General features: G+C 44.6%; 1 protein-coding gene and 1 pseudogene across 2 annotated transcripts; both read right to left on the bottom strand.

Annotated features, from left to right (window-relative positions):
* Positions 1-14,112: 14,112 nt before the first annotated feature.
* On the bottom strand, positions 14,113-15,315 carry LOC143318002 (transmembrane protein 275-like; annotated as a pseudogene). The gene is made up of 2 exons (XR_013076985.1): positions 15,300-15,315; positions 14,113-14,835 (listed from the first exon to the last, which is right to left on the bottom strand). The product of XR_013076985.1 is annotated as a transmembrane protein 275-like (transcript).
* A 489-nt stretch (positions 15,316-15,804) lies between these two features.
* On the bottom strand, positions 15,805-24,020 carry mknk1 (MAPK interacting serine/threonine kinase 1). The gene is made up of 14 exons (XM_076727005.1): positions 23,921-24,020; positions 23,122-23,184; positions 22,462-22,564; positions 22,259-22,357; positions 22,060-22,157; positions 21,134-21,213; positions 20,968-21,041; positions 20,750-20,854; positions 20,600-20,655; positions 20,275-20,370; positions 19,971-20,165; positions 18,438-18,602; positions 18,268-18,311; positions 15,805-17,861 (listed from the first exon to the last, which is right to left on the bottom strand). The coding sequence occupies exons 1-14, from the start codon at positions 23,981-23,983 to the stop codon at positions 17,642-17,644; spliced, it is 1,461 nt and encodes a 486-aa protein (XP_076583120.1). The 5' UTR covers positions 23,984-24,020; the 3' UTR covers positions 15,805-17,641.
* Between the last annotated feature and the right edge of the window lie 384 nt (positions 24,021-24,404).

Here is a 24,404-nt window from a genome sequence, read left to right on the forward strand (position 1 = left end):
ACTGAAAGCAGCTGCGCCCTGAAAACAATGCTGTGAGAGACAACCAAAACAGTGAAGTCTGAAACTGAAAAACACTGAAAATCTGCAGAGCAGAGAGGAGCTGCATCACTTTCTGTGGGTCCATCAGTATGACCAACTCCTTTTACAGTCATTTCATCAGTGTTGAATAAAAAGTATTGATTATAGTTGCTAGACGTGGACCACATGCTTTATGTTGTTCAGTCATTTGAGACATTGTTTGAGTCTGGGAATCCATTTGCTTTCAGTGGGTGATGATTTAGCCTCTGGGGCAGCGGCCGATGTTTCAGACTTTCTGATAACTGATGGCTTCTAAAATTGCAGTTCGGACAATTTGTTGCACCTCTTTTTCTCTCCACACGGACTGTTCGCCTGCATGCAACCAAAGCCTGCACAAACGGAATTGGTCAATACTACTCGGACTATAAACAGACTACAAACAGAATCCAGATCACTTCAGATACCAAGACCTTGTCCCTTGTCCACAAACTCTGTATTCATATGCAGATATCTGTTAATAGAGATTACCCATCTCTTATCTTTAGGGTTCTTTTCCTGGAATCAGACTTTATCTGTCAGGCATGACATGAAAAATGAGAATGCACGACATGACAACAGAATTTGAGAAAGACTTGTCATTTCAGAGTTTATCGCTGTTCTGTCTGATTTAACATTTACATTTTTAATCCTTTTGCACTGTTTGAACTGTAACCATCAAAATGAGGGCGCAGCAAGTACTCATAAATCAGTTTGTTTCTGTCTGGGACAAGAACGACTTCACCATAAGTATGCAGTCATCTTCAGGATTCAACATGCCGTTGACATCAATTCAGCTATCAAAATGAAAAATATTGCTGTCTGTCAACCTTTTGAGGTCTCACAAGTTCCTCTGAGTGACACCTAAACTCATCTTTGACAGAAAAAAGCAAACACGCACAGAAACAATTCTGTTCAGACCGCAGAAAGTGATGATAAGAGTGGGTGCAGGCGACCTCAATGTGCATCTCACAGTTGAATTCCCCCAGGGTAGAGGGGCTCATCGCCCCTTCTTGTTCCCCCCATCAGCTACACACACACCCCTGCAATACACACACTGACACACACGTACACACAGTCTGGGAATGCTGGGGAAAATAGCCCTCATTTATTATTGCCACACTCCCTCGTCTCGTCCCCTCGGTTCAACGGGTGCGCCGCCAAAGCACGTCTTCCACCGCCAATGTCACACAATTACCTCTTAACTGCTCAAACAAATAGAGCGACCCAGAGAGTGACATCAAATCAAAACTGTCACAGGTGATTGAGTCTAGTCATCAAGGCAGCCCGCCCGCTACCTGTCAGGAGAGTGAGGGAATGAAAGGAAGAGGGAGAGAAGAGGGAGAATGTGATAGAGGCTTTATAATAGACCCCTAATAATGTATAAACACCCCCTCTCTCTTTTTTTGCTTCACTCATATTAAAGTTGGGCACAGAGTGCGCGATGCCCTCCTTTTCAGCCGCTCCACTCCCTCTCGGGACTCAGGATGGAGAGAAATGGCTGTGAATGGAGTAATGATAGGGAAAATGATATAGGGGAGATTGAAATTTCCATCCTCTCTGAACCATGCCGGCTCTGCTCCTGGAAAGACATTGGCTGCTAATGGGGTTAGATCACACGCATGAGGGTTTGAGGCCTGAGTGATGTTAGCTGTTGATACTCCAGACACAGATTGAAAAAAAAAACAACACTTTGAAGACAAAAACTCCCTTTAGGTTTGGACATAGAGTGATAGTCCCCAGACCCCAGCTTCCTGCAAACAGTTTGGGCTTCGCTCTGCACAGGAAATCACAGGTGGGCCCAGGAAACAACTGATGGTGCTCGTGTAGCTGTGATGCAGAGGACACAGATAGGTGAACGGTGCATCAGAGAGAAAAAAAAAAAAACATAGAAATAAAGAGCGTGAGCAAAGGGTTGAGCAAGAGCAAACCACGGGGACATTAGGGACATGATGATGTTGTCAGTGTCTGATGTAAATTGGAGAATGACACAGTCAACAGACATGGCTGGCTGCTCGCCGCGGCAACACGCCGGGGCCGTGACACTGACAAATGGAATATTTCAAAGGACTTAATCAGAGGAAATGGGGTTTGGTCTGCAGGTGACACGAGTCCCGCTCCAGCGCTCACAAAAAGAAAACTGATTGCTTGCCTTGAAACGCCCACCATCTCTCTATTTCTCTGTGTCTGTCTGCCTCTCTGCTGCCTATCTGACTCTCACTGATTCCCTGTCCTCACTTGCCTCTGTCACCCCAGTACAAGTGGAGGGTTTACCATGACCATGTAGCACAGTTAGATTCAATCAGAGATAGCCTGTGAAAGCTGTGCCAACAAATCCAATGCAGAACTATAATAAACAGGAGACTGTATAGTTCTGTACAGTTTGTTCTGTGGACTGAATGAGTGGCTGCATTTAAGACAAAATCATAGAAGAAAAAGTGTCTCTTTAAGGTTATATTAAGCGCAGCCTCGCTTTGAGCTCAGTGCCAATGACAGCATGCTCACAGTGACAGTGCCAGTAGTAATGTTTACCATCTTCATCATATTAGATAAGCATGTCAGCATGCTAACATGTGTTTAGACCAGCTGGCGGCGATAGATGTTTAATCAAGATTACCAAAGTCATTAGGATTAACCTTCTGGGAACCAAGAATATTTGCACCAAAAGTTTCACTGAAAAACAAAAATGTCAACCTTGTGGTGGAGCATAAAGAAGGGGATCGCCAAAATCACAAAGCTTCATCCACCAGGGATCATGAACATACGTACAAAATCTCATGGTGAATCATGCATAAGTTGTATGTCTGTCTGGAGCAAAGACATCCATCCCTAGAGTCATGGATGGATGGATGGATGGACGGATGGACGGATGGATGGATGGCTAAACTATAAAGACTTAGAACTAAAATAAATTACAATAAAAACAAAAATAAGTGAACCGCCTGGGATGACACGGGAAGTGAAGTCACACCAACAGCATGGCTAAAAACTGAATGTGTGGAAGAGTCAGTACAAAGCCACATATGTATATTACAGTATACTGGCTTGATCTTTATGAGTACAATGCATACACAACAGCACTGTGTGCCTACACACTGCGCTTTGTTCGTCTCGCAGCGCTGCAGGTTACCACACAGAGGCAGATCAACAGTGATAGATCTCCCTGCTTACAGCCAGGGGAGAGGTTGGGGCATCCTGGCCGACGCAGGGGAAGGACAGCGAGAGGAGGGGAAAACAACATTACCGACAACAGATGAGGAGATGGAGAGAACACCTCTGCGAGAAAGTTAAGTTTATTCAACTTTCTGTCGGCTCCTTCATCGTCTGTCAGGCCTAAGAGTTTGGAGTTCTGGCACAACGTGTCAAGCAAAAATCTCCTGCTGCTAATTAGCTTTACAAGCTCAGAACTGCCACATGGAAAGTAGCAGCAAAACCCCCCAAAAAACTGAAATCCATCTCCTGACTTCTTTGTTTCCAGGCCCGGGCATGGCAGTGCCACCAGAAGCCGAATGCATCTATGAGATTGGTGATTTGGTGCCTCAAGTCCAGTAGCCCCATGCCGGGTATGAATCACGGCAAGGGGCCGCTGCCCTGTCACAGCAGCTACAGATCAATGATAATTACCACCTTGACATGAGTACGCTTATTACTGAACAGGATCAGGGACAGGGGCCCGAGCTGTGGTGGCCGTAGGGCCCGATCGATACTCCAGGAATAATGGCTCTCTGGGGCCCTAGATTGGACTTTGCCACTAAACAAGCCATTACAGCCGCACGCATGACAGCTTAGGTCTAGATATGCGTCCTAACTCTCCTTCTCCTGGAGGCTTCTCTCTTAGAGCCCGCCTCACTATGGCTCCCACAGGCCTCAGTACTCAATCTTGTCATGGACCGTTATGGGCAGGCGAGACACATGCCTCTGGCTTTGAGACGTGTTAACCAGAAGTGAGTGATTAGGGGAAGCATGCTGCTACAACACAATGTGCTCCTGTGCAACACGCCAGTGAAAGGGGCCTTGCAATGTGACCTGATGATTGCCACTGAGTATAGAGATCAAACACAGCTGCAACGGTGTGTGTACACATGAGTATACCCATACGCGCACACACACACACACACACACAAACAAAACACACACAAAAGCAAGCACATCAGTGCGTATAAGCGATGCTGATCCGTCTATGGCAGCCCTCATCTTCTTTTCTCTTTGATTTTTACCATTTCCCTCCTCCAGATCCCTTGTTTTTTTCCCTCTCCTTTTTTAATCCGGTCATACCTGTAATCGGGCTCTGCGACAGGAAACTTCAGAGAATCAATTAGTCCTCGCCTCATCCGGGAGCCAAGACGATTCCTCTCGACTTGAGCCGCAAACTCCTTCTATCAGGAGTCATTCTGCCTGCCTAACACCCAGACTCCTCTCTCCTGAGCCCGGATAGGTTTGACTCTAAGCCTCTAAAACGTTGACAACCCAAAGCGCCTTTCTCTCGGCAAGCCCTAACCGCCTGCCTCACCCCGGCCCCTTCTCCTCTTTCTAACCGTCGCTGCTGCTAAATAAAGAATGACTTGTTTTTCCTCCACAGCACAGCTGTGATAATGATGCCGTGTTATGGTGTTTCATCCACAATTAAATAAACAGAGTCTTTTAAAAGAATTCAAACTACATCTTGCACCGAAGTGAGTTCAGAGAGGAGGCGATAGCTGGTGACTCCAGGTCTCCCTCTGTCCCGCGAAAAGCTAGCCAGTGAAGAGGCAGCATTGTGGACGGTGTTGTTTTTAAAATGCCGCCACATGGCACAAAGGGAAATGCAAACCTGGAACTCTTCTGCTGGCTACAGCAGGCCCTCGAGTGGAGTCTGGAACAAACAGAACATTGAGGGGTCAGATTTAATCCCCCCGCCCCTGCCTTTTGTATTCAGATTAAAGACTAAGGAGGATTTGCAGGAGCCTGGAGTCTCTTGTTAAAAGACTGTGTTCTCCACTTAACCTGCAATTTACCTGTCACTTAAGCCCGCTGCAGCGATCATCCACACCTCTGCCAGTGAAAGGGGCTGACTATTTTTCTGTTTTCTTTTCACAACTCTGAAGAAAGGCTTTATGTTCACTTGAGCATAATGAATTCCCTGATAGATGCTGATTAAAGCAGCAGCAGTTTGGGAAAGATACTTAACACTTCGGACATAAACAGGAGCGAGATTGCCTCTAGTACACACACACACACACACACACACGCACACACACAAATCTACTTCTAATAAACCAGAAATCACTTCTTGACCAGTCGGACTGCTCTGACGAGGTTGATTCGGTGTGGATTCTCTAGAGTGCCGTGAAAGAGATGCCTGCAGGACACGGAGGCGAAACACACTGTGAAGCTTCTTGACTTGATTTGTATTTCCAACCCTCCTCATCTGCTCCGCTGAAAAATCCCGCCATGGAAACCTGACCTTCCCTCTCCCTCCACAGCCCTCTCACAGAGGCCGAGCGTGATTCATCTCGCCCGAACTAAGTCAGGGGAATGAATGAAACCGCCGCCATCACTCTACCCCACCTCATCCATTTCATCCTCCTCTGTGAGTTGTCTTGGCCTCCGCCGGACGGCCATAACGCCGCTCTAAATCTTCCTCCTGAACAGAACTCGCCAGGTCCACGGCAGCAGTAAAGTGGACCATTCGTTTTCACAGCACAGCCAAAAGGAGTAATGGGAGTGATGTTGAGACATTATCAGTCACTCACTGGCTGCCAAAGCTCCATGAGCTGCTCCTGCCCCGCTTCCCTTTTTTTAAAAGCATGTGCAGATGCCCACCAAACAACCGCACAGCTCTTGATGGAGCTTTACACAAGTCTTTGATACGTCCCTTAATCTCCACTAAACTATCCCACTGGTTTTAACACCCTTACGCATTAGCCTATGTCTTATAACTTAAGAGTTTATCGTTAGGCGCTAAATTTAGACGCCCTTTCTTAAGACTCAAGGAAGCCGGGAAGCTGCGTGCGTGCAGCGTGCAAAATTCTAAACCTTCCAAAACATAACAAAGGATGCGAAAATGTTCATTGTTTTAGGAAGCTGCACCTCCTGCGGCTGAGCCACAACAGATTAAAACAGTTTGGAGGGGCAATCATCTGGATGGAGGAGATAATTTTAGTTTGTGTGGACGTTCAAATCAGAGGAAACTCTTTCCGAAAGCGAACTGAAGGGCAGGACCAAAAACAGAAGTCGCTCATCTGCTCAAACTTCTTGATTTCTTTGTTAAAGAGGATCACTGTCCGCTGTGCTTTTATTTTTAGAACTTTTCCCATCCTCTTTCGACTATTTTCTGCGTTTCCTCAACCCCTTTTTCCCCGTCTCAACCAAGCCTGCTCTCCCTGGCGAGTTGCTGTCTTTATTCTGGAGGAACCCACCTGTCCGCCCGCACATCAAGCCCATCCCCGGTGGGCTTCTGTGTTAAATTCCAAACTTAAAACCCATTACTGAGCTATCAGCCCACTCATAATGCTGTCTAACGACCTCATTTCCCTAAGTGTCAGCCCTGTCAGTCACCAGAGGCCCTGTCAGCTCAGCCGCCCATGTCCGAGGGTCCCGGGCGCTCTGAGGCATCGCCGCCGCCGCCGCCGCTGCATTCACCTCTTCTCAGCCTGTCCTCATCAAAAACAGGATAGAACCCTCAATCTCTGAAAATATGTCAAGGCAAAGTGACTGGGGACACAGGGGGTAAGAGTCTTTGGAATGAAAGTGCTGGGTATTTCATTTACCATATCCACTCTATTAGTCAGAGCGGCACAGTCAATCAGGGCCCCATTTTGATTTGAGGGGAGTCAGGGGGGAGAACTGGGACACGGCAAAATGGCTGACGGTCACGGCGTGGCTACTCCGGCTCAGCCGAAATCAGTTTGAGGAGTTGGCGTGTACAAAATGGATTATTACCATACGGATCCAAAACGTCACCGCCTGTCCTTGTTACCCGAGGAGGCAGCACTGAGCATGTGCAGGGAGGAAAGTGACGAGAGGGGGCAAGGTTGAGCCGGAGAGGGTTGTGTGTGTGTTCGTGCATGCGTGTGTGTGTGTGTGTGTGTGTGTGTGTGTGTGTGTGTGTGTGTGTGTGTGTGCACTCACTGTCTCCTCCTCAGGTCTCCCAGCGTACCTTTCTGTGAAATGATTTGGTAAATATGGAAAGGGGCCCCTAGGCCACACAGGCCCGGCCCCTCTTTAGGAGTGGATAATTGACTCCTTTTCCTCCTTGATAATTCATTGCTTGCATATGCCAGCTAATACATCAGCTGAAAACTGCCCTGGCCCTCATCTCCCTTGACACACGCACACACACACACCCACACACACACATCCACACACAGCCACCCAGAGGAATGAGCGACTGCAGAAAGACTGAGCATAAAAAATGGGGATGACAAATGGGAGCACTTCTAGATCTATGAATGAATTATGTCTTCTAAATACCTTGAGCAGAGGCAACTGTCAGCCGCCGTCTATACTAATCTGGGACAAAATATGACCAGCTCCGCATTAAAAAGGAGGGAGCAGGGCTGTTAGAGAATGAGGCGAGAAATGAACGAGCAATCAGGCCATTAAACTGCGGTGTCTGATTCAGCTTTGGTGGACATTTGCACATTTATCATGAGATGGAAATATCCTCCCCCTTTTGTCATTTTAATACGGCCCCCTCCATTGAAATAGATTAGGATTATACCAACAGGACAGAGATATCATTTGTTTTACAATAGCCGAGTCAGCACTCACAACAGTCATTAGGAATTAGATCAAGCCGGTTACTGTTTAGAGGGGCACTTTGCAAACTGAATGGAAGGATCAAATTAATGGCACTTCATTTCAAGAGGTGGGATATTAAACCTCTGTTCCACCCAACAACAGAGGTGGGACGGAAAGACAAATGGCTGGTACAAGACGCCGGGCCTGTGTATGGGAAGTTCAGCGTGCGTGAAACACACCAGGTCACCCACCAGGTGCTGATTATGTTCACGGAGGGGGTCAAAGACACTATAACCTTGCTATTGTTCTATCTTCTGGTTATCTGGGAATGTAGTGTATTACCTGTGGGAAATGTATTTTTCAGGCGGCGGTTCAGAGACGACCTGGCTGCGGTTCAGGGCCGCAGGAGGATCACCGCATCCCCCTGAAACGCACTGAGCTGCAGGCGGGAGGAGGCCCAAGGACGGCGCAGCATGGCTGGGTTCTTCGAGCAAGCGCAGTTAGAGGCCGTGCTGCATTCAAGGTCCGCACACTTTGGATGTGAGAAAGTGTGAATTTAGACAAGCAAAGCAACCAGCCAAAAACAAGGAAGTACGAGTTCATCGTTACACAAACATGAACATTAAGGAACTTGATGCAGAACTTCTTCATCAACTGAAGATTTAAGAGATTGCGATAAACTCAGCTGTGATTATTGGAGTGAATATTTAATTCCAGTGCACATAATTATTTTTTTAATGGTTTTGTATTTGTTCCACTAGAATTCCCAGTAAGTCTTGTTCAAGATATATTCCACAGTGGAACAATTAAGATCCTTTACTTGAGTGAAAGTAGCACAATTACATTGTGAAAATACTTCACCGCAAGTAAAAGTCCTGCATTCAAAATTTAGTAAGTAAAAATATGTATTATCAGCAGAATTTAAAACTGAAAAATAAAAGTATGCTCATACTACACAGTAAAATGCTCCCCATCAGTGTTTCACTGTCATATAAATATTTTTTATAAATATTACTGCTGCATCAATGTGTTTGTTGCATTTTACTGTTTAACTACTTTATATACTGTTGTATACGTCTAGTCTACATCAGTGCATCATATTCTATGAGATCATCATATATTTGTAGCACCACTGTCCAGTGAGAACCACGTATCTCTCAACTTTCCATCAGCCCAGAAAAACAGCCTGTTTTCACCTTTGTGACGATGCATTTTCCTGTTAATCCACAAGGTTTTTAATAGTTTGTATATCCTAAGAAGTAGGAGAATTTTCTCAGCCCATAAAGGAGCACATCATCCTCCATCCAAAATTCAAAATCACTGAATTTGGAGATACGTGGTTTTCACTGAACAGATTTTACTGCACAAAATGAAAATCCTCAAGTGAAGTACAAGTACCTCGGATTTGTACTTAAATGAATACGATAGTAAATGTACTCAGTTACATTCCACCGCTGACTTTCAATAATAAATCTGTCTGGTTTGATTCTTCAAATGACATCTGCTCCTTTTCCCCTCATAGAAAACTCCAGAAAACATGAACATGCAAATATTTCCATTTCAAAAGTTTAAATACTGGATGTTTCCTTCTTCACGGAGAAGTCCTTTAACTCACTGCAGGTGAAGGTTTCCACATCACACTGATGTGAAATAACCGTGTATATTATTGGACCATGACTGGCGTCCAGACCAGTTCTGATCTCACAGAATCGTCTCGTACTGTGATTTAAGGTGAGCACAGAGAAACTTTCCCCCTTCTGCAGATGAACGTGAAAACAGCCGTTTATGTGGATCACTCTGCGCAGTGCAGCTCCAACAAACGTGAAGTAATAAGAAACTAAATTTGACTTTAGGTCTGAACTTTCTATGAGGGATTCAGTCCTGCAATAATGCTGAGTGCCTCAAATTCTGGCCTTTTGTCCATCTCATTTATGTCTCTGAGGGTGGACTAAATATCAGAGACGACTCAGTGTAATGCGGTACAATTCAACAGTAGCACAAACCTCTGAAGTGACCAAAGCTGATTCAACACTTCTCTGAACTGAACCCAGAACAGTTTCAATGAAAACTGAACGATGTGATGTAAACGTGCTGGACTAGACTTATGAATTTCATGTGATTAAATATAACAACAAGGCCGCAGATGAAAGAAAAACAAACCTCCAAACAAACACGACCGTCCTCACCTGGCTTGGAAACACCATGTGAATGGCGACACTGCCCCCTAGTGGCCAAACTCATGACTGGCGACTGAGAAATATAAGAACATTTTTCTTGTTTTTTTAAAATGTGGAAATAATCAGCTTTTATCAACGCGCCTCTTCTTTATTAAACTGTTCCTATAGTCATTATTTGACCCCTTCACATGATTGTGCTCAAACATGCAAACACTGAATTTGGGAACATTTTACAACACACACTAAAACTAAACACAGTTGCACCTGTAGGTGATCTGATTTGACCCATTTTGTGATCATGCTGATTGGTCCATGATTACAAACTGCAGCACACCTGAATTTAACTGTTCTAACTTGTTGTTTTTCATGAATTATTTGTGTGTGTGTGTGTGTGTGTGTGTGTGTGTGTGTGTGTGTGTGTATTTAACTGTACTCTCCACATCACTGTAATGACAGCATGCCCTCAGTGAGTCTTTAAGATTTAAATAAAGCGTCACTGAATGAATGCATTACAGTCTGAATGGAAAGGATCCCTTCCTCAGCAGTCGAGCCCTTCCTGAGCATGAACAGGAGCCACTGTCCTCTCTCCACAAGGTGGAGTCATGAGACTAGATGTAGATGAGCTCCATCAATAAAGCCGAATTCTTTTGGGGGTAATTTTGTCCTTGAATCGAATGATGAAACTCCACAAATCATCATTGACTGAACTGGACTTGATGCCAGTTCGTTGTGCGCTCACTGAACACGTTTCTCTTTGTAATGGGATCTATTTGCATAAAAGTAATGACCTCAAAGCCTTTTGTGAATCATCCATCTCTCACTGGCACCCAGTGTGATTATCAGCCTTCAGCCTCACTGTCATTATTAAATTCAGAAATCATTACTGTAATGATTGGCGTGGAATGAAATGAATGCAAATTGGAATAGCAAATTATGGCTTATTTAAACATTTATCAATAATCAAAGACAAGGTTTGCTGACAATAGAATTTGAAGAATCATATCATAATCAAGATAACAATGGAGGAAGATGCTGGAGAGGCTGCAGCCTGATAAAAATAGATTCAGTGGAAAATGGTTTCTCGACAGGAAGCATGAAAGTGACAGTGACACAATTAATGCCTGGTTTTGCTCAGAGCAACGTGACTTTGTTACTGTCAGTGAAGAACCACCAGCACCTCGACTGTGTGTATCCATTCACACTGTAAGACTTAATCTGGTCAAATATGGCAACAATGGCTTCCTTTATCTTTTGTTTGTATTGTGCTGGCCTTCTGGGGTGATTTCGGACCGTCACAGCATCATCACAGCAGAGAAGGAGGACAGAGAGAGTCTGAAGTGCTGCGGTCAGGCGGGGACACGGGCCGCGACCTTGTTCTGCTCTACAGTGATTTTCCAGTTTTCTTTTTTGCCTGGAAAAGCCTTTGAAACTTTCCCAGCTTTTCCATGTATCACTTAAGGAATATTCAAGTCTTTGTACTTGAGTTGTTCTCTGTTCATGCAGAGGCGAATGCAACGCTTGTGCTTCTTTACTCGTGTCATACATGTATGTATATTTTATATGTTTACATACTGAAAAATTGCACCGCCCACCTTTCTGGGCCAATACTCCATTTTAATACTTATATGTTACATATTCATTTTCCATCATCTGACTTCAAAGATATGTCTTTATTGTCAAATCCTTACAGCCTTTGCAAGAACACTGCATCGACCAGTACTGACCTGCCTTTGCAGACAGCTGATATATTTGTTATAATATTGTGTGTTACAGCTATATTAAATCAGTTAAGTGCAAGGCAGAGGACTCACAGACTGGGCTAAATTTGGCTGACAAGTGAAAGTATTTTAGAGTATTAGGTTTCATAAAATCGTCATTTTAGAAGCTTTCTAGTGACTGTATTTCAATGTAAAGCGGATACTAACGACACACTCAAATATTTCTTTTGAAAGGCCTCAAAATGTCACTTTTAGGAGTCAAACTTTCACCATCTGTAGGCTTAAGAGGTGCTAGTCACTAGTGTCAAACACATCAGAGCTGGATTGCAGCCTCCTGTAAGCCTGCAGGAGGTGAATGTTTGATACTGAAACTATAGGTTTTGGGTGCCACTTTAAACTTGTTGCACTATGTCTTGATTTTCTATCACAACATGAAGAGGATTACAAAAAAACTCCACTTTCAACACTTCGCAGTCGAGATGAGTCCCGGCTCCTTCTCTGTTTTAGGCCGCCAGTAATTCCTCGCCTAGGTGCCAAACTGAGGGCCACTGGTCTTGACCTACGTCCCCCAGAGGCCGTTCCCAGTGCTGAAGACTTTCAGTGGAAATCCTCTGCGATGATCCCAGTGACTCCACCGGCCTGAAACTTATCCTGAGGACGGTTTCTGGTCCTGTCTCATGTCCCAGTCCACCTCAGCAGGCCACCTCCTATGCGCCTTCATGCACTGCAGACAGAGCCAGTTCATTGCTAAGAGACGGCCCCAAAGCGGATACAGAAAACGAGACCATTAGTGGTCCTGATTGTGTAACAGCAGTCGTTAAAGTCACCTGAAGCCAAGTGTAAACATCACTGATTGGAGCTGTCACATGAGGCCAACTGTGAATAGTTGATATATCTCCTCAGAGGGGATGAAAGGATTGTAGTTCGGGGGGGAATAAATAGCCTCATTCAGCCGTCTTTCAACTCATCCGTCCTCCCTGTCCAAAGCATGTGCATTGTCGTCCTGGAGTGAATGTCCCTAATCTTTCGGCTGTAGGAGTCTTGACCTGAGGAGTTAGCCTCTGTGTTGAGCCATGCATTTGTTAAATGGTTGTTTAGTTTGCCTGATATACATGTCTGTGCATTCCTCACTGCATTGGACTGCATACGTCACATTACTTTTCTTGTGTTTGACTGTGCAGTCACTTTGCAGATGGAGAGCAAACAGGGCTCTCGGCTTTGCCAGCAGCCGTCGGCTCGCGTTGGGAAGGAGCTGCCGCCGCTGGCTTTTGTTAGCGTAACTATACGATAACCTGCAGCTCTGCGCTGAATTAATTTCACTGTGGCATCCTTCAGAGCAACATGACCTTGTTTCTAGTTTAGTAAAATGAGCTCAGGTTGCTAAGACATGTCATCCTCTTTACAGAAACACTACCAGTCATGTTTCTGACTCACTGGATAACTACAGACACCCACACTGCCTGCTGTCAGCCATTCATAAAGCTGCATCCACACACACACAGCAGAGAGCAGTAACAGCAGGCGGTGGCTGTTCGGTTATCTCTTCCAGTGGTCAAGTTGCGTGTGCGGGGATCACACTGTGTCTCTCACTGTGTTTGTGGACAGCAGATGTATAATGGTGAGTAAACAGGGCTCTCGCCTTTGCCAGCAGCTGTTGAGTCAGATGCCAAGTGATGGGCAACATGTTGGGAAGGAGCTGTTTGCACTGCCGCCGCTGGCTTTTCTCAGATAACCAATGAATTATCTTCACAGCCTGAGTGCATTTGATATGAAGCCTGACACAATAGCACATATTGTGTTTGTTTTGAGTTTGGTTTCTGTGCATCAGAGTGTTTTTGTCAGATTATTGTTCATCTTTAAAACCCTCACCAAAGTCACAGTTATTGATTTTTAAGCAGAAACACACCAAATAATTGACAATCCAATCAAATTTCAGCTTTATTTATAAAACTCACAGGTGCTCTTAACGTGTACTGACGTAACACAATAACAGTAATATAATATAACACGACATAGGCCTACAATTCACTAATTTGTTCCTGAATATCCAACTTGACACAGATCTCGACTCACTCACTGCAGCTGATGCAAACACTTAAAAAAGCGGAAAAAATTAACAGTTTTGTCAAAGTGTGTGAAACACTGCGGCTGAGATTTACCAGGCTTACACAGGAACAGCTTTCATGACTCAGAGAAGCTTGGCCGGACACACTCATGGAGAAGATCCTAACTACAGTCGATCCATAGGACATGAGCGCAGGATAATCTGCCTTAACTGGATGTTTTATACAGCGAGAGGTATACAAACAGGCACTTGGATTAAGGTATCATCTCCTGTTCCTGTTTCTGTTCTGGCAAAGTAATGCACATCCTGGAACTGAGCAATAAACACACAGAATAAGCTACAATCAGAGCACAACACATTTCCAAAAGCAGAATAATTAAACGCTCAGACGGCACGAGAAAGCCCATTCTATAGAGGAAGTGTTCTGGGCGGTCTGCTTGCACTCAGAGGTTAAGGTGGGGTTATCTCCAGTGACACCCACGTCAGACATCTCTGACATACATGTGCAGCTCACCGGCTCCATCCTGACATCCTGCAGGAGGAGCGGCGTCGCCCCCCTGGCTGGAGCTGGACTTGTGAGACGAGGTGGGGGAGTTGGTGGGGCTGAGCTGGACAGCCGTAGTGTCCTGCAGCGTGTGCTCGCTGGTCTCCATCTCAAACGCCGCCGTCCCCATCTGCATCAGCCCCCACTTCTCACCTCCTTTAGCCTCGTGGGCCACGTGGGCCGGGGGCCTCCTGCTGACCACACAGCAGGCCGTGAAGAAGGCGAAAGCTATCAATAAGAGAAGAGGCCCGATGACGATGGGGGGGTTTTCAGTGGGGATGAAGGTGGCAAAGGCAAAAGCTCCCACCAGGGTGATGTTGATGCCAGCCAGCATGATGCACAGACCGCAGGCGCAGCACAGCGGCGGGGAGGGCAGGCTCTGGTGCCGCAGCCGGGCGCCCTGCTTGGGGACCTTCTTGGAAGGAGATGGTCTGGAGGTTTTCTCAGGCAGTGGCATGCCTCATGGAGAGCTCTGTGGGAAGCAGAGAAGCTGATGATCAGATGACTGACTGGTCAATGAACTCATCGCTTCAGAGGGAGATGAGGGTGAAGTGGCTGAAGAAGAATAGCGAGTGTGAGAGGTTTTAGAGACTTTATACACTTGAAATGTTTTGTAAACTAAACTTTTCATTCAATAGTAATTCCTAAAATGCCACTAATGCAAGTAATTCCCTCCAGAAATGGAATTAATTAGTCACACCCACTTAGAATGGCTTCCACATGCAAAACATGTTTCTATAACATTTGATTTTTTTTTTCAGCTTTTCATCCAAAAGTAATTCCTAAAATGCCATTACTGCAATTATTTTGCTCCATTAATCAGTGGCACCCACAAAAGATGGCTTCAACATGCAAAACATTTCATGCATGTGGCAATACCACTAAAAGTACTGCTATCCCCAGTGATAACATCCAAACAGAAAAACTACATTTTCCTTTCTGCTGGTCACGCTGTCAGCCGCGCACAGAGCAGAAAACCCTGAAAACAACCACACAGCAACATTAAAATGCTCTCTTACCTCAGATCAGACTCAAATGCAGTCGTCCGTCCATCATGTGGTGTCGCACAGACTGTGGTCGGGAGGTGAGCTCTCCCTCCGGCAGGTGAACGCTACAGTGAGGTGCTGCCGCGCTGCTGCTCACACACCACAGGTCATTATGAAGACGGACCGCTGGGGGCGCCAGAGGGCTCAGGGACAAACAGTCCAATCAAATCAAGTTCAGTGAAGTGATGAAGCTTTGGCACGTCTGCACTGAACAAATCTGGGGGAATCTCGGAGACGTCGGAGGAAGCCGAGCCGCAGGAGGGGTGGCGTTGAATGTTACACTGCTGCTTGTCTCTTTATGTCCAATATTAAATTATGATAGAGGTACATTTGTTCTGAGGCTTTTTAGTATGAAAACCATGGAGGTTAGAGAGAGCACGATGCACTTACTTATCTGTTTTAAAAGAAGTCTTAACAAAAGCACACCTATATAAAGAATGTGTATATGGAGCACATTGTTTAAATGATGTAACACAGATTAAACAAGAGGAGGATCTTTTTATTGAGAACACAGCATACCAATGAACATACGCTCTGCGCTGAGAGCATTATGCATAGGATCCCGTTTGACCTTTGAGAAACGTCAGTGGGACCCCATCATTGCACACCAATTATCTCATTTGATGCAATTACAAGTTGATCGGGGGAAACGAGTTCTTCATGACTGTTAATGCATTGAGGGGGCTTTAACATAGCGAGTGGATGTTTCCTAAGATGTCTCTTGTCAATTCCTGCCAGCCAATGAGGGCCCTATAGGGATGTGGTGTCTATGGCAACAGTGCGGAATGAGGAGTCATTTAGTGGGCAACACATGAAGTTAAAGGGTTGGGTGAAATTAGTGATGGGCTGCCATAATTGACCCCATTCAAACATAGACAGGGTTCTCAAAGAATGAAAAAAAAATTTAAAAAGTACAAATATTTTCTTAAAAAAAAAAAAAAAAAAATCAAAGTCTTAGTACGACCAGTCTGTTATTCTTTCCACTGGCACATCCAGAACCAAAAACACACAACTGAACAAAAAAAACACTCGTATAAAAACAATTCAGCCTCAGTTTGGAATCCTTCACCTACAAAGTTTAACTATCAGCTACTCATTAATCCCCTTTAAGCCTCGGTAACTACATACGACCAACACAAGCCATTCAGACTAAAAACACTCTAAGAGATCAAATCAGTAAGACAATAAGAAGCTGGGCAAGTGTTTTTGGGATGGTGTCACGTTTGTACAGTACAAAACGTGCAAAAAAAAGTGGTGCAAAAGAGAAAAGTCTGAGGTAACGTTGGCCTCTAATGAGGATAAAAAGCTGTTAAAAACCCCTTAAAAGATAAATACTTCTGTCGGTGTCGAATTCACATTGTTGGACCAAGCTGATCATTTGTGATGCTTCATTCTCCCTTTGGGATAAACTACGTAAGTGGCTTGTTTTAAAGTACATCAGTGCTACAGGTAGCTTGTGTCTAAGTGAAATGATAAGAAATACAAAACAATTTGATCGGGGGGTCTTCTCCGACGTCAACGTCCATTCACATTGTTCTTTACGCGGCCTCCACGAGAATGACTTCAGTAAGTGAAACGGAGAAAAGCTCTCCTGTAAGTGCCGTCCATTCTTATCATTTAACTCACGTACATCCACACACATCAAATCACATACACTGACATGCTTAAAAAAAAGCAAGAAATAAGTGAGAACTTTCCTTCAGTAACTGAGCAGCATTTAAATAGAGTGTTAACCAGTTCACAGCTGGACGACCAGAAAAATAAAATCTATCAAAATGAGATTATATTGCACTCAGTCAGAAACAGCTGCAAAACTGTGTTGTATCCATGTAATGCTGTGTTGATAATGATATGCACTGATCAGATATCTGCTGGCATTAAGAGCGGTTTCTGCTGCATCGGGGTCGTCGTAAAAACGTCTTTATCAACGTCAACGCGAAACTAAATAAAGTGAACTGAAAAAAACTGTAAATAAAATAAAACCAAAGCTATGCTCAAGTGAAACAGTTCTTGTTTAAAACTCAGTCAGCTTAAAACAATTCCTGGACAGATCTCAGGAGGGTCAACTATGTTTTCAATTAGGGAGCCGTAGCCGAGGATTAGCCGTCCCCTCGGTGCTCCAACCCTATCTAAGTGATAAGATTACTGGCCATGGGAAAGAGCTTTAACACCGAGAACAGAGCAGTCATTTCTGATACTGTGACTGATCTGACCAGGCTCCCTGTGAAAACACACACGCACGCACGCGCGCACACACACACACACAGGTTAAAATCAGTAAGAACACAATGACGAGGGGACTTGGTAGTGGGCCTTCAGGCTGCGAGGTCGTCCACGGCGGGTGCGAAGTCCCTGGTGCGCAGGGCGTTGGACTGCGCCCGTCTGCGGGCCAGTCTGGAGTTGGAAGGAGGAGAAAGCCTCATGGAGCAAACGATGGCCCCGACATCCTCCTGCTGCTCGTCGTGCTGAGATAGCTGCCGGTTAAAGGCGATGGCTTCTGCTGCAAACTGGGTCAGGTCTTTGGTGCTGCTGTTCCTGAAAGAAGAGGAGGCAGAAGAGGATCTGAGACAGCTGAAGGTTTTCACTCCTCAGTAGCATCGATTCCTGCCTGCTGTCCTATCAAAAAAGTCGCTGTTGCTTTAATCTGAATCTACGTCCTCTATAGAGCTTTTAAAATACAAACTTTTGTTTAAAGCACCTTATAAACTTCACAAATACATTATGCCGGGATCAGACTACATGAATCTAGGCCAATTTTGAGATGATTTGGCTCGTGGCCGACCATGAACGACAACTGGCCGTCTGTACTTGTGTAGTGTGACGTGTAAAAGGACTTGCATGTCAGATTTGTTTTTGTCTTGACACAGTGACCATTGTCAAAAACAAAAAGCATTGTGCAGTCTGCTCCTGGTCTTAGACTTGACTGTCTAAGCTGTCATACCTTTGTAGAACATGAGGAGTTGGAAGACCTCTCTCTGGAGCGTTCTGTAAAACCAGAAAATGAATAATTGATGTGAAATCACAGTTTTAAATAAGGTAAAAATAGCACTGGATGAGCGATGCAGTGGTTTTGTATCCGACAATATTAAAGCACCAAGTCAAGACACCCACCCCCTGCACCCAAGGGTGCGTGAGGACCTGAGCAGCACTGAGGCGGAGAGTTGCGTCCCGAACCAACAGCTTAGATATGAGGTCCTTGGCCCCCTCTGTGATGTGAGCCCAGTCCTTCTCTGGAAATTCATACTTGCCCTGCTGGATGCTCTCGAACAGGTGACTCTGAGGAGACAATACATCCTGTCAAACTGAAGTCCAGTGATGACATTCTCCATCCTAAATCTGGCCCAGCAGTAGTGTCTGCATGCGTGCGTTTTCCAACATGAAGCACACATCAGACACTAATTATGGAAGAAAATCTGCTGATGGCCACATGTTGCTCCTCCAGTGTCTCCTCCAGCCAACAGACTCAACATTAAAACCAGTCTCCGGTGATAATCAGGAGACAGCAGAGGAAAACAACTCATGTCCAGAAGAACAGATGCAGTAACAGCAAAATCAAGCTCCACAGACACATGCGTTTTTTGTTCCTAATGGTTTACAGAACAGACTTAGATTAGATACAAGCGAACTAACAGCTTGATTCCACCAGGCACTGCTGCAGTCTGGTTTTGTCCTGTCCTCTGCGTGGCTTCATGCTCCACCGGGAGCGAATCTGAAGCACGTTGCCTCAACAATTTCATTGACTCGCTCAGATTTCATTGACTTGGTTATTTCCTTGATGTCTGTGCCTCTACCACAGGTAAGCAGGCCAGGTAGATGAAAGGTTTCTTTTTTTTGTCTGTTGTAAAAATAGACTGGGCGTGTATTTTCAGTGGAGCAGAGCAGAGAGCCGCTTCTGAAACACGTGGAATCACAAGTCTGGAATGGGCGCGATCAGGTCCAGCTGTCACAGCCGCAAAATGACGCAGCCATGCCCGGTGGAAAATGTGCAAGTAGGCTCATTCAGCATGATTACTGTTGAGGAACAAAGCCCGACTGTGGCAGGCAAACATATATTTACTGTATAGCTGATATTCTATCTTCTTAATACAAACTATATAACTGTCGCATTCGATTCTGCCCGGGGGCCTTGCTTAACATGCACGATTATTTCAATTAATTAATCTACTGGTTATTTTCTTGATTAATAGTTTGGTCTCCAGAATTTTGGCAAATAGGTTAGATTTTGCTTTGAAAATATCCGTTACCAGAACAGTAGGCAATTAAATTCCTGTTGAGTAATCATTTCAGCTTTGTTAAACTATCTTCTATGAACCATCTTCTGTGATCAATTAACTACATCTTCGATATCAAAGTGATAGATACCTCAGCTCAATGAGGGAGCAACAGTAATGGTGAAAAGAGTCAATTTTTCCAAGACATGTTACTGCTGTTGCTGTAGTGAAACATGAAAACATGTATGTCCCAGCTTCCTGAGCAAAAGCAGTAATATCATGACTGTGACATGGTGGAATAACAGTTTCAGGTCAGTGACAGAGGAAGAACTCTGTAGCTTTGTGATGTAAACACTGCAGGAAGTGAACACTCACAGGAGTATCAGGTGAGATGGAGACCGACAGAGCACAGAAGCTGACTGGGCGACCTTACCTGGCAGGTTCTGCAGGTTTCTCCTCGATCCCAGCCGCAGTCAGTGCCGCAGTGGCCTGTGAAGGGGGGGCTGCCGCTCAGCAGGATGTACAGGATGACCCCGAGACTCCAAAGGTCGCAGCGCTTGTCGTAGAAGGAGGCCTCATCAGTGAACACCTCCACTACCTCTGGAGCCATGTACTCTGCTGAACCACACTGAGAGAGGGCAAAAATACATAAAAAGCATGACGTTTCCAGTCACTGCTGTCCATTAGACTGGTTCTGTTAGTCTGTATTAGCTGTGAATTCAAAACCAGACTGTTACCGGTGTGGTGAGCTCCGGAGTCGTTATGGGCGTACAGGCACTGCTGAGCTTCACTCCACTTCCCAAGTCAAAATCGCAGATCTTAACAGGGGACACCTGAGTGGAAAGACCGAGGACAAATATTATATTGTGCTTTTATCACAAACAAATATGTGCAAGAATATTTTAATGTTGTATTTCATCAACGTGGAGTCAATTTTAGATACTCTGTATGCCACTAAGCACATAAGTAGCACAGTACTGCCTCATATCATACAAGCAGGTCCATTGTTTTACTTGCGAAAATGTACTTCTGAAAGCTTCTTGTCCTTTAAAAGTCACTTACCCGATCAGTGTATTCACAAAGGATGTTCTCCAGCTTCAGGTCTCTGTGGGCAATGCCTGCAGAAAAAAAAAACACATTTTCACCATGACGACACTAAAAATCCAGAGCTTTTCTCTGTGGACTTTGGCAGCTGTTCAAATGATGACCTACCTTTTGTGTGTAGGAAGTCAAGGGCTTGGGCAATGTCCCTGACCACCTTACTGGCCTCCAGCTCATCAAAGTGTTTTCGGTTCTGGATGTGTGTCAGAATGGAGCCTGAAGGAAGAGAAAACAATCACTCGCAGCAATCAGCGTGCGTATAATCTGGAGTCATCTGGAAAAGCAGAGTGTATGCCGACGTACTTGATGAGTTATTTATTTATTCTTACCTCCACGCAGCTTTTCAAAAACCAAATAAAAGCAGGAGCTGTCTTCAAAGAACTGGATCAGTTCCAAAATGTTCCTGCATCAAGGTATTTGCCAACAATCAGAATCTGTTTCATTCTGTGGTGGCTTTAATTTAGATCAAACACTGCTCATAGTAAATACACTCACCTGTTTCCTTGGCACTGGTAGAGAGTCTCCACCTCTCGAAACACTCTGCTGCGGCTGTGCCCTGCACTCTTTTCTATGATCTTTGCAGAGCAAAAACAGATAGAACACTATTAGTTGCCTAAATTAAAATGTAAACATTTTTACTTTACAACATGAAAACACACAAGCTGGCTTTGGATTGAGTATTATTCTGTTCTGCAATTCTGTCAGGAGGTAGAGTGGTAGAGTGATCAGAAGGTCGGTGTATCCTTGGGCAAGATACCGAACCACAAAATTTCAATGCTGTGCTTGAATGGGAAGCGCTCGTAATGAGCAGGTGGCTTAGCCGCTGTGTGAAACAGGTGAATGCAGACTTGTGTTGCAAAAAGCGTTATACAAATACAGTCCATTTACCATTAAAATAAGCTTTATCCTTCGGTTTAACTAAACACTGTAGAAAACCTTGTGTGCTCAACGAACCTATGAAAAAAGACTAAGTGTTTGTGTAAACACTTACAACTCTATGCGTTACATTAACGCTCAACTGGGACTTCTTTCTGAAAAACAGTACTGTGTTTCTAACAATAACAGACTTCTGTATATATATTTAAATTGTTATTTTTTATGCTCTTATTTTAGTAGATGTGTCATATTTTAGTAGATGTGTCATGCACCAATTTCACCAGAAAAAATTCCTCGTATGTGTAAAAGCATTCTTGGCAATAAAGCTTTTTCTGATTCTGATTTCTGATTCTGATTCTGATTCTGATTCTGAAGACCCTTTGAATGAGGGTGATTCCCTTTAAGTACATACACTATGCAAATAAATGCATCTAAAACTGGTTTCACAACTTTTTTGTCAAGGTTGTCCATCAGGTACAACACAAGCCATATTTTAAAAGTGGTGTTAATTTGTGTTGTGTTGCTTACAAAATATCCGTACTCACCTTCACAGCAAACTCGTGTCCATTCTGCAGACTTATGCATCCTTGAACTTTAGCATAAGCCCCTTGACCAAGCACCTCATCTGTCAGCTTGTAGAGATCTGAAGAAAACGTGACATATGAGCCTGCAGCGGGTGTTTCTGTTATCTTTTATCTTTTGAATAAAAGATCAAATTTCTACTGTTAACATGAGCTTCATTACCATCGAAAGTGCCCGTGAAGCTGTCTGTTGCTCTCGTTCTTTTCTTCTTCTTTCTTTTAGCTGCATCTGGGATGTTCACTGGCTGGCTTTTCTCAATTTCTGCAGAATAATCCACATGCAAGATAATGAGTTAAGATGATACAGACTTTGCCTCTGTGTTGCTGTATGCACCCTAAGATTCAGCAGAATCAGAGCCATTGTACCTGCTGGGCCTTGGGAAAGGTGCTGTCTCTCCTCTGAAGCAATTCCATTCTCCTGCGTTCCCCCGCAGCTCTGCCCCACTTGGCCCACAGCCAGGGAGTTACCCTGTAACACAGAGAAGGAGGCCACATGGAGGGGAAGAGAGAGCGGGGGGGAAAGTGCGAGAGTAGCCAGAGTGATCAGGACGTGGCAGTAGAGACAGTAGAGAAAGCATGAGAAGGAATACGCAATTCTCACACTTTGTTCTCAGTGTTAAAGCACTTAAATAACTTTCTAAAACACCTTACAAAACAGTCTCTGGCAGGCTAACAAATAAAACATAGACTAACCTTCATAATACTGTCTTTTGCAGACACAAATGACCCACACAGTGTGCTACAGCCAGGCTGATTATATTCCCCCGTGGCACTCAGCCACAACACTGGCCTGATGAGACTACAGGAAACGCCACGACAGGCCTTATCTCATTCTGGATATTACCAGAAGCACTTACACAAGCAGTCACAGTGTGTGACTCATGCAGAGCAATGGAACTTCTACATTTCTGCACAGATAACCTTGATAGTCTGTGGACTAACTTTCTGGCAGCTTGGTCGCATCTGACACAACATGTTTCAGTAAGTTAGAGGTTTCATCAGTATTATCAGCAGTTCAGATCCCACCTGTAGAGAATGCTGGAAGGCTTGCAACTCCGTCATCGTGCTGTGCCTCACCATATCTGCCAACTGAGAGAACATGACAAATATTGATTTTATCTGGAACAAACTTCATCAGCAGAGGCATACATACACACGATAACACGGCATTAGAAAGCGGTGGTAAGTCTAACAGTTGAATCAATTAAAAAGGAAACAAAAACATTCATTAATCACAACCTGACGTGCATAAAAGTTTCAGAAAGGCTTCCTCTGATGTCATATTTTGTTCCTGCTTGTTTGCAGCTAATGAGTGACAGAAAAGCTGCAGAAGGTTCAAGTCCAGTCTGTATGACAGGTTAGCTGTAGCTTTCCGCCGTGTGAATACACTGGACTGCTTTTAAAGACGATAGTACGTAGCTATAACATGTAGCGTTACACCAGCTCAAGGCATAGTGCATATTTCGCTTACTGTTGGTGTCCTTATGAAGCTCAGTAGCTAGCAAGTGTGTACCGACAGCCTGGACTACAGGTAAAAATAGCCACGTCGTCACTTAACATTAGCAATGTTAGACTAACCTAAGCAGCCGTACCAAGATGGAACATTTTATACAAGATTAACCAGACCGCTAGAACAGCTGGAGTCAGCGCTAACTGCTGACTGTACAATCCAACGTTATGTTATTGTTGTTAGCCACAGCTAGCTAGCAAGCAAGAACCCTTAGCTAGCTAGTCCTGCCGATTACCGTCCATTCGCTAGTTTGTATTTAGAGACCGAGGAAAATATCCTAAAAACGAAAATATAAATGCAATAAAACCGTCTAACCTGGACCCTGTGTCCAAACCAGCGAAATCCCCTGTCAAAGCCTCTGACAGCTGATGCAAGCATCCATTGCTAGCTGGGATCCATCAGTCAGGCAGCCGGTGACGCACAGGGCGGGAAAACACATAAACAGACGTTTGCTCCGCCCCATTTTGCATACCTACGTCTTCCATTGGTCGAGACGACTGCTGTCACGACTACGTCACTTGGTTTCAGTCCCCGCCACGCCTCAATCCACGTAGTGGGGATTTTTTGTGCATGATGATGACCTGTATTTAAATTTGCAGTTTTGGCAGGTCAGCACCGGCAAGAGGAAGCAGGGCTCACGCCACATACCTGCAATGTTTCATCATTGTTATTTTTTAGTTTATGGTCTATCCCCGTCCACACTTATCTGATGAAAACCATCTTTTTGTTGGTTTTGGCCTCAGACTGAATTCAGCCTGTGTAGCAAACCAAACCTTAAAAGCAACTATATGTTAATAAA

Source organism: Chaetodon auriga, chromosome 3 (assembly GCF_051107435.1).
Source record: "Chaetodon auriga isolate fChaAug3 chromosome 3, fChaAug3.hap1, whole genome shotgun sequence".
Taxonomy (NCBI): domain Eukaryota; kingdom Metazoa; phylum Chordata; class Actinopteri; order Chaetodontiformes; family Chaetodontidae; genus Chaetodon; species Chaetodon auriga.

What these genes read in the sequence shown, in the direction of transcription:
- mknk1 (XM_076727005.1), bottom strand. Translation starts at nt 23,983, where the DNA reads ATGCTTGCATCAGCTGTCAGAGGCTTTGACAGGGGATTTCGCTGGTTT. An exon ending in GGTTTGGACACAGGGTCCAG is followed by an intron (nt 23,185 to 23,920) that starts GTTAGACGGTTT and finishes ATGTTCTCTCAG; the next exon opens with TTGGCAGATATGGTGAGGCA. An exon ending in CGCACCCTTGGGTGCAGGGG is followed by an intron (nt 18,312 to 18,437) that starts GTGGGTGTCTTG and finishes CTGGTTTTACAG; the next exon opens with AACGCTCCAGAGAGAGGTCT.